The 10,000-nt window shown below is 46.2% G+C and overlaps 1 protein-coding gene across 1 annotated transcript in view; it reads right to left on the bottom strand.

Moving 5' to 3' along the window:
* Window positions 1–1,385: 1,385 nt before the first annotated feature.
* The window catches only part of LOC125290345 (hemicentin-1-like), a 10,110-nt gene continuing 1,495 nt past the window's right edge, over window positions 1,386–10,000 (bottom strand). Inside the window, exons 3-16 of the mRNA XM_048237168.1 lie at window positions 9,812–9,982; window positions 8,784–8,954; window positions 8,442–8,612; window positions 7,954–8,124; window positions 7,681–7,827; window positions 6,614–6,751; window positions 5,167–5,288; window positions 4,698–4,935; window positions 3,403–3,465; window positions 3,174–3,293; window positions 2,728–2,862; window positions 2,472–2,585; window positions 2,097–2,222; window positions 1,386–1,781 (exon numbers count right to left, since the gene is read on the bottom strand). Of these exons, the coding sequence (XP_048093125.1) occupies window positions 1,534–1,781; window positions 2,097–2,222; window positions 2,472–2,585; window positions 2,728–2,862; window positions 3,174–3,293; window positions 3,403–3,465; window positions 4,698–4,935; window positions 5,167–5,288; window positions 6,614–6,751; window positions 7,681–7,827; window positions 7,954–8,124; window positions 8,442–8,612; window positions 8,784–8,954; window positions 9,812–9,982 (2,135 nt within the window). The 3' untranslated portion in view covers window positions 1,386–1,533. The remainder of the gene's footprint in view (window positions 1,782–2,096; window positions 2,223–2,471; window positions 2,586–2,727; window positions 2,863–3,173; window positions 3,294–3,402; window positions 3,466–4,697; window positions 4,936–5,166; window positions 5,289–6,613; window positions 6,752–7,680; window positions 7,828–7,953; window positions 8,125–8,441; window positions 8,613–8,783; window positions 8,955–9,811; window positions 9,983–10,000) is intronic.

The following is a 10,000-nucleotide window of genomic DNA, read 5'->3' as shown; positions in this document are numbered from 1 at the left end:
AGGGGAGGAAGTGGAACACAGAGTGAAGGACAGAGAAAGGTAAGGAGGCAAGAGAAGAGAGGAAGAAGAAGAGATGACACAGAGTAGAGGAAGAAGAGGAGAGAGGGAGAGAGAGAGAGCAAGGGGTGAAGGACAAAGAGGGGGTATCAGTGAAATGCCCCAACTTCACTTCGCAGCAGGAAAAAAAACATGGATGGCAAAAACATGGATCATGAATGGATCAGATGGATCAGATTCATCATGGATCTGAATAAGCATTGGAGCACACTTTACACTCACACAATGCCAGCCGGCAACATGGATGTACCAGGACTAGTTAATGAAAGAATTAATGGCGTTAGATAGGCCAGAGGTTTGAAGTGGACTTCAAGAGGTCCAACTGTGACCATGAATGCCATTAGAAAAGCAGAAAGTGCCTCAGGCCAAGAGCCCAAACAAAAGGTCAAGTGTCAAAGGGCAAAAGGTCAGAATGAACAAAGGCAGACACAGAGGGAAAGGACAGTCACTAATATACTGACAGAGAAAAGGACAGAGTTGGGGGGGAGGGCTTTGTTGTGATGACAGACACAAATCTTTCCTTCGTAACTCACTCAGTCTTCCTTGACTACGAAACTGTTGCCACTTTCCCATTTTAACTGATCTTTCACCCAGGGTTGTGCAAAATTCGAATTGCAATTCTACTTCATGTTTGCTACCTCAATTGAAATGCAAGTGAAATTCAATAACTGAATTGGAATTTAAGAGCCAGTTTTTTTTTTATTCAATTTTGGACTTCTGCACAACTTTGCTTTCACCTACTGTATTTTAAATCTCTTACAACTACTGAAACATTTTGATTGATTTTTCATTGATTACAAATCTTTTACAACTACGCTCCACCACTTGGATGGATCTTTCCTGACTATGTTTTTACAACTACTTCAGCATGTTGACTGATCAGGAGCGTTTTTGTCAAGTGTCTGCCTAAAAGCGAAGCAGCAGCGGCATGGTGGTGTAAGCCAAGCGGTGGAGACAGTGAGTGATGCTGAGAGCGGGGCTGAGGAGGTCATTCTCAGCACTGCTGCTGTTATTTATTCAGCAGAGCCCAGACTACTGGCAGAGGGGTGGCTGGGTGACTGGGAAAGATGAGATGGGGAAAATGAGTGAGTGACAGCAGAATGGGAGCAGTGTGAGGGCAAGAGCAGAAGCAGCAGCCTTGCAGCCAGTGGAATGCAGTGTGCAATGCAATGTGTGTGTGTGTGTGTGTGTGTGTGTGTGTGTGTGTGTGTGTGTGTGTGTGTGTGTGTGTGTGTGTGTGTGTGTTTGTTTGTGTGTGTGTGTGCGTGTGTGTGTGTGTGTGTGTTTGGTGTATGTGTGTGTGTGTGTGTGTGTGTGTGTGTGTGTGTGGGTGTGTGTGTGTGTGTCTGTGTGTGTGTCTGTGTGTGCCCTTTAGTTGACATGTGTGGAGGTGCTTGTCAGTGCACGTAGCGCATGCTTGTACAGTAAGTGAACTCCCTGTTATGCACTGGTATGCACTTAGAATGCATGTTGTGTTCAAGTATTTACTTGTAATGTGTCTACTTGGGGCAGCTGCGATGTATGTATACCTGTGTGTGTGTGTGTGTGTGTGTGTGTGTGTGTGTGTGTGTGTGCGTGTGTGTGTGTGTACATACCCAGACAAGGTCGGCCCACGCCCTGGGAGCGGTACCCCCGTGGGCAGGTGCAGTGGTAGCTGCCGCGTGTGTTCTCACACACCTGGTTATACCTGCACTGGTGCGTGCCATCTCTGCACTCATCCACATCTGAGACAGACCACAAAACATGCATGACATTTGGCCCACTAATACACTGCCAGATAATACTACTGTATACTACAATACAGCAATACTGAATTCAGTTGAATATTTACACATTCATTCCTTTAAAATGAAAAATATTTCACTCAATTCATAACTAAAACTAAAGGTCAATAATCAATATTAATATCAATGTATTCAAACTGGGGCGTGCGTTTGTGGTTCATGGGCGCTCCCACAGATCCGCCAAATGACGTTTCTACTCCTTGACTGTAAGTATGACTAAGTTTGACCTAGTTGCAGGTGCCTTCAAGCCCTCACCTACACACGTGCCGTTGCCACCCTTGGTCATGCCCGATGGGCACAGGTCGATGCAGGTGTACCCGCCACGCGTGTTCTTGCACTGCTGGTCCGATCGGCACACCCGCTGTCTGCACTCGTTAATATCTGGGGACAGATGAGGTAATGTTACATGCAGAGCTGTGACCTACATACACTCTTCCTCACAGAGGATAACTTAGAGCTCTACACAAGAACAACTCAACCCCATAAAGCCACTCTCAGGGGGAACGACACTATATAGGAGAGCAGAGGAGGATGCTAAGTAGCTTAGCTGTATGCTGTTTATGACAAGAGATGTCTTTTCTGGGCGAGCGCTAATGCTTGTGGCATTTTAAGCCCAGAGAGGGTGCTAACCGATGCAGCGGCGGTTCCTGAGCTGGTAGCCTGGCTCACACGCGCAGCGGAAACTGCCGATGGTGTTCAGACAGTGCTGGTGGCACGGGTTGGACTCCTGGCACTCGTTCACGTCTGCAGAGAAGAAGAAGAAGAACGAACAACGAAATGAGGGCATGTCCTGATCGGCTGGCCAGGCTGAATTAGCCACTGGCGGTAAGACACGTCCGACAGAGAACAGTCTCGTAACAGCGAGGTGAAGGAGGGGCCTGCTGACCTTGGCAACTCAGCCCGTCCGTCGTCCTCCTGAAGCCCCGCCCACATCGCATCACGCAGCGGTAGGAGCCAATGGTGTTCTCGCACTCCTGCCCACTGTGACACACGTGGCCTCCCAGCGCACACTCGTCTATGTCTGCACGCACACGACAAGGTCAAAGGTCAGCGTTCAGATTTCTAAATATATACCGCATATGTGCAAATATATGTGAGTGCATGAGGGTGAATGTTTGAGAGAGAGACAGATAGAGATAGATAGAGAGAGATAGAGAGAGATTTAGAGAGAGAGAGAGATAGAGAGAGAGAGGAGAGAGACAAAGAGAGAGAGAGATTCAGAGAGATAGAGATACAGTAGAGAGAGAGAAGAAAGAGACAGATAGAGAGAGAGAGACTGAGAGAGAGAGAGAGACTGAGAGGGAGAGAGCGAGAGAGAGAGAGCGCTCATACCTTGGCACGTCCTTCCATCAGCTGATATGGTGAGCCCTCGGGGGCAGGAACAGTAGTATGTGCCGATGGCGTTGTGACACGTGTGAGAACAGGGGTTACCTTCCTCACACTCATTCTCATCTTCATCAAGCATGCACACACACACACACACACACAAAATAAAAATGAATCATGTGAACAAGTCTCTCAAGGGTGCTGGTGTACTGGTGAGACTCTGGCTTGGTCGTACCTGAACAGTATGGACCAGTGGGGTCCAGCTGGAATCCACCGGGACACTGGTTACTACGGTCACCTGGAGAAAATATGTGTAATTAAATAATTAATTGACAATTAATTGCTAACTGCTTGATTATTATATTTTTTTTATTATTATTTTTGCATTTTTGCAGGGACAAACATTTTGCGGACATTTTTGCCCCTCAACAGACACCCCCCCACCCCAGCCAGACCATTGCTCTACCCTTTCCCTGATCATCAGAAGTACACACAATAATCTGAATTGGAGATCATGATGTAGACCTAGAATGTCTTGTAAAATCTATACTGAGCAACAATATTTTTGTCAGACAGAGAACAAAGGGAGGAAAAACTAACAAAAAGGCTTGGACAATGAACACAAACATATTATGAGGCTGAAAATGGGTAAACAATGGAAACAGCCATTAAGTAAGGGATAACGGCCGCCGAGGTGTCCTGTTATATGGAATTAATGGACGAGGGCGGAAGGCGGAAGGCCCTCCACCCAAGTCCATTAATTCAGATAACAGGACACTCGGGCGTCAAGTATCCCGGACATCACCCGTTGCCACTATAGGCAGTAGTCATGCCTTTATAGCACAATAGGCAATAGTCATGCCTTTATAGCACTATAGGCAGTAGTCATGCCTTTATAGCACTATAGGCAATAGTCATGCCTTTATAGCACTATAGGCAATAGTCATGCCTTTATAGCACTATAGGCAGTAGTCATGCCTTTATAGCACTATAGACAGTAGTCATGCCTTTATAGCACTATAGGCAGTAGTCATGCCTTTATAGCACTATAGGCAATAGTCATGCCTTTATAGCACTATAGACAGTAGTCATGCCTTTATAGCACTATAGACAGTAGTCATGCCTTTATAGCACTATAGGCAATAGTCATGCCTTCATAGCACGCAAAGGAAACAAGCGGTTCCGTTTAAAAAGAAGCCGACTTGTTGTACAACTTTCTTTGGCCCTATAACAGCGATCGCATGGACAGTTAGCTTGTTTACAGTTGATTCCATTGTTGCAAAGCCTGCTTCCAGGCTCATCCGTCGTCTTACTATGGTTGTTATAGTTACCATTCATAAGCATTGATATGGAACTGTGATTCAACTTTTTTTACCAGATTTACTTCATAGGTGTCCTGTTCTTCAGAATTCTGTTATTCAGAATTAATAGCCACCCCACCAGCCAATCAGAAAAGAGTATTTCTTCTCTCCGGGTGAGGAAAATAAAAGAAAGAATAACAGGAAGGGCCTAATGAGGAGCCCTGCTGACCCTTGGCAATGCTGGCCTGGATGGTGTACTCCAGCACCTCCTCCAGGGGGTGGTAGTGAGCGGAGATGGAGGCGGCGTGGAGCGTCTCCACCAGGTAGGGCATGCGGCCGCGGCTGTGCTCGTAGCTGATGGTGTGGTTCCACGAGTACGGCACGCTCACGCCGTCAACGCTGAACATGCGCGTGGACTGGGCGTACAGCTGGCCTGCTCCAGTCTGGATGTAGTCCTCAGAGTAGTCCTAACACACACACACACACACACACACACACACACACACATAAACATAGATGAACATACCGGTACATTTACATGAACATACACACACACAAAAAAAACACATACATACATACATACACACACAAACAATATGGGAGGGAAGTTAGTGGCTAGTAGTGCCATCAGTGGTCGGAAAGTGACCTGGTGTTCTAGAGCAGACCAGTGGTCAGCTGTGAGGGGTCAGAGGTCGTACCTTCAGGCTGATGTCAGCATTAGAGGGCAACTGGAGGATGTGTCCGTTCACCACGATGTCCAACAGCAGCACGCCGTCAGAGTCCAGCCCACGGGCAACATGCGTCATGTGCAGGATCTCCCCTGAATGGAGAGCACGCGGGAACACGTGCATTAATACACACACACACACACTCAAATATCTGTACACATGCACATAGACATACAATTAACCCTTAAGCAGGGGAGTTTTGAACATTCTAACAGACGGTTCTGTTCTGCAACAATATAAGGTTCTAAAATTCCATGTTCAATTCAATGAACCCAGATATTCTTTAGAACGTTCAATTTCCACCATCACACCGGTGTGACGGTACCGGCTTAAGGGTTAAAGAAATGAATGAACAGACACATAGATAAAACCAGTTTTGTTAATGTGAATGTGTGTGTGTGTATGTTGGATGTATGGATTTACTCTAAGCTGCTTTCCCTTAAGGGTGTTATCTTTAAACCATTAATACTTAATGGTTTTATGTATGTGTCTGTTCGGTCATTTCTTTAAACCTTTAGCCGGTACCGTCACACCGGTGTGATGGTGGAAATTGAACGTTCTAAAGAACATCTGGGTTCATTGAATTGAGTCCCGAAGTGTGACGTAGCGTTTCCATGACGGCAGAATCACTGGATCTAAACAAACTTTCGAAGTGGCTTAAATAGCATTGAATGTAGACATGTGGCATCATTTCTAGCTAATAAATTGTTAAAATGTAGGCTATAGCCATTTAAACGTGTTTTACCTGCTAGGCAGCAGCTTACCCACATAACACGGATTCCCTGGCAGGTGTTATATAAAGAAACAAAATTCCAGTGGATGTTTCACGTCTTCTCAAAGACTGGCGGCTGTTAAGAGCGACGTTTTTTGCTTGAAAAATAAAGTCAAAATAGGTCCGTGAATTTAAGGATTTTAACCGCATGCTGGGAAGTTACATGCAGATCTCTTTTATGGAGGAAACCCATGCTAGAATAAAACTCTGTAGTCACGAATTTGATCGTCTTGGTATGAATATAGTATGTGATTCCTACAGTGTAAAAAAATATACTAACATCTTAGAAACGTTGGAAAATTATTGAAATAGATTAAGAAAGCCGCCGCTAATGGTGATTTCAATGGTTAGATTGGTTTGTTTAGATCCAGTGAAATTGCTGCCTTGGCAACGCTACGTCATGGCTTCGGTACTCACATGGAATCTTAGAACCTTATTATTGTTACAGAACAGAATGTTCTGTTAGAATGTTCAAAACTTAAAAGTAAATCCAAACAAAAAAGCATGTCAAGACCTTACAGTACATCCACACATATAACACATGTAATCAGCCCTGCTACACACAGCCTGGCACACATCCACACATATAACACGTGTAATCAGCCCTGCTACACACAGCCTGGCACACATCCACACTTTCCTCACCTGTGGCAAACTCGACTTGTGTCTCTCGTCTGAACACGCCATCGGTGAGGGTGTAGCCATTCACAGCCTCGCCTATTTCCTGGGCCGTCGTCCAATAGATGGGGTTCAGGAGCGAGATGAGCTTCCTCATAGCAGGACCTGAGCCACATCACAGTCACATCACAGCCGATTACAGCACATACATAACCTGAGATTAGGTCTGATTTAGTGAGATTACAGCAGATTAGCTATCAAACAAACACTATTGAGGGAATTATGCTTTGAGCCAGATGTGTTTGTGTTGTTTGAGTTTCTGTGATTGAGTTTCTCTCTCTCTGTGTCTCTCTCTTTCTCTCTCTCTCTCTCACACACACACATACACACATACTGTGTGTACAGAGTGTATGTGTGTGTGTGTGTGCACAGTGCATATGTATGCATCAGGGTTCCTACACATTTTACATTTCAAAATTCCATACTTTTTCCATACTCAAATTTCAAAACCTCTTGGTAGATTTTTCTGACCATATTCTGGACATTGCGGCCACTTCTGGTTTGGGATAACTCGGTGAAAACAAAGGTATGGACAACTGAAGTGAATTAAAAAATGATACTTAATATTCGTCCATTTAGCTGGGTCATTTTTAGTTGTATCATAGTTGTATGTTGATGATGGGGACTGACAGTTACACTACACAACAGTAGGGAATGGTTCATTATGACCATAGTTGAGTGAAGTTACACTACACAACAGTAGGAATGGATTAGTAGTACTGCAAAATGCAATAGTCTGGAAACAATTTCTCCATACCCTTGTTTTTTCCATACTTATCCAGACCTGGAAATTACTAAAATCAAATTCCATACTTTTCCAGGTTTTCCATACTGCGTAGGAACCCTGATGTATGTATGTGTGTGTGTGTGTGTGTGTGCGTGTGTGTGTGTGTGTGTGTGCACAGTGCATATGTATGTATGTATGTGTGTGTGTGTGTGTGTGCACAGTGCATATGTATGTATGTATGTGTGTGTGTGTGTGTGTGCATGTGTGTGCATAAGACAGTAAGAGTGTGTGCTGTCCTGCTTCTCACCAAGGCTACGTGGGACATTAGAAATGGTGGCCTGGATGGTCCTGGGTCCTGATTGGTTGTCAGAGATGGTGGCATTTAGAATGGCGATGCCAAACTCCACATCGTTAATGTTCCCAGTGATGCTGCCTCGGGCTCTCTGTGGACCACCTGTACAAATATACCCCAAATAAACACACACACACACACACACACACACACACATTTTTCAGTTAAATGCAGTCGCTCCTTCTCACACGCAAACACGTACACAATCACAGAACTACAAGCCCTCACCTGGACATGCCTTCGGGTTACACCTGGACAGCTGATTGGAGTCTCCTGGACAAGGACGACCCTTGTTGCTAGGCGATGGGCTGTTGCATAGTCTGGTCCGTGTTCTCTCCCCACCGCCACAGGAAGCTGAGCACTCTCCCCAGGCCTGCCAGGGTCCCCAGCTGCCATCCACTACACACACACACACACACACACACACACACACACACACACACACACACACACAACACACAGTTTGAGTAATGGGTACTGTTATAGAATAAAACACTGTTGCATTTTTATAGGAACTAACAGATATCTGTTCAAGGAAAAAGTTTATTGTAGTATTTAGAGGGGCCATAGACTGTATCGAACAGTCTATGAAAGGGGCAATATATGTATTTTCAGTTGAATGGAAGGTACATCCTTAATATATGGGTAAGTGTATATGGGAGTGTGTGTGTGTGTGTGTGTGTGTGTGTGTGTGTGCGTGCGTGTGTGTAACTCACCAGGACAGCTGGCCGTGCTGCAACGCTGAGTTTGTGCGTCTGACCCGGCGCAGGTGCGGCCTCCGTTGGCAGGTCGGGGGTTGTCACAGCTGCGGTGGCGGCGCATCTGACCGCCATTACACGAGCGACTGCACGAACCCCAGCTGCCCCACGGGCCCCAGTTCCCATGGACTACAGACGGACAGAGAGAGAGAGAGAGAGAAAGAGAGAGAGAGAGAGAGAAAGTAGAGAATGTGTGAGAAACAACAGATACATCCTCTCTCTAGTCTGTAAGAAGTGTGTGACAGTAAACAACAGTGTGTGTGTGTGTGTGTGTGTGTGTGTGTGTGTGTGTGCGCTCACTTGGGCAGGGTTCGCTGTTGCAGAAGTCGATGTGCACGTCGTTCCCTTCACACTGCCGCCCTCCGTGCTGAGGGGCGGGGTTAGCACAGAGGCGTGTCCGTTGCCTGGTCCCGCCCCCACAGGAAACACTACACGCCCCCCAGCTGACCCACGATGACCACTTCCCGTCCACTGAGAGGAGGGTCGTGGCCACAAGAGGACACAGGAGACAAGAAGAGAGAGGGCAGGGAGCACAATCACATACAGATCCAAAGATGTCAGAATGGCTGAGTATACACAGACCACAGAAAAGCAGCATTCCAACAGGAAGAGACTAGCAGCAATGTAGCCATTGTAACAATTACCAATAATTATTACACGGCTCTTCATAATGCTGAAGAATTCTCCATTCACTTGAATGGGCCATTCCAACATTCGGTGGTCTGCTATTTCTCGATAACAGACTGTTGGTAAGTATAGCAGACCGCCTGTCAAGGAAAAAGGGTTTCAAAGTTTTAATTCACGCTTTCATATCACTAATGCAAGGACTGAAACTTCATTCAAAAGTGAAAGTAGACGGCTGATCAGCTGTGTTCTAAAGAATGTTTGATTCAAGTTCAGCGCAGGTGTTGCTTAACTATTTGTTTCGAGCAAAGCCAATGGCGAAACGGTAACAATCCAGGGGCTATAGCCTAGGCCATGTATGTTTGTATGTAGGCCAAGTCATATCGCGGGGAGTTTATTGTTTCGCTTTGGCAAGCAGCCGCGTAATAAGCCGGGATAATGTATAGAACGCCAAATATTATCGGAAATAGGTCCTTCCATGGCGAGAACAAGACCCCTCCGGGCCAAGGTCGGGTCCGGTTCGCTCTGCGGACCTATTCCGAGCAATGGCAATGTGAAATGTGCGACACAGTTAAACTCATCTAAACTTGTGTGTCTACATGTTGTTGTATGATGTGAGTCTGTGAGTGTGTATGTTGCCTTTGTACATGTGTGTGTGTGTGTGTGTGTGTGTGTGTGTGTGTGTGTGTGTGTGAGCGTTATACCTGGACAGGGTCTCTCTTTGCACACTTGTGTCTGAGTGTCGGGTCCATCGCAGGGCGGGCCGTGGAAGGCTGGCGGGGGGTTGTTACACAGACGCACGCGTGTCTGAGTGCCCTTCCCACACGTCTCACTGCACGGGCCCCAGGGCAGCCAGGAGCCCCAGTTACCAGCCACTGAAGAGGAGAGAAAGA

The sequence above is a fragment of the Alosa alosa genome, unplaced genomic scaffold (assembly GCF_017589495.1).
Source record: "Alosa alosa isolate M-15738 ecotype Scorff River unplaced genomic scaffold, AALO_Geno_1.1 AALO_1.0_unplaced_40, whole genome shotgun sequence".
In the NCBI taxonomy this organism is placed as follows: Eukaryota; Metazoa; Chordata; class Actinopteri; order Clupeiformes; family Clupeidae; genus Alosa; species Alosa alosa.
The sequence above is the reverse complement of the archived record's forward strand: the minus strand, read 5'-3'. Positions and strand labels throughout refer to the sequence as shown.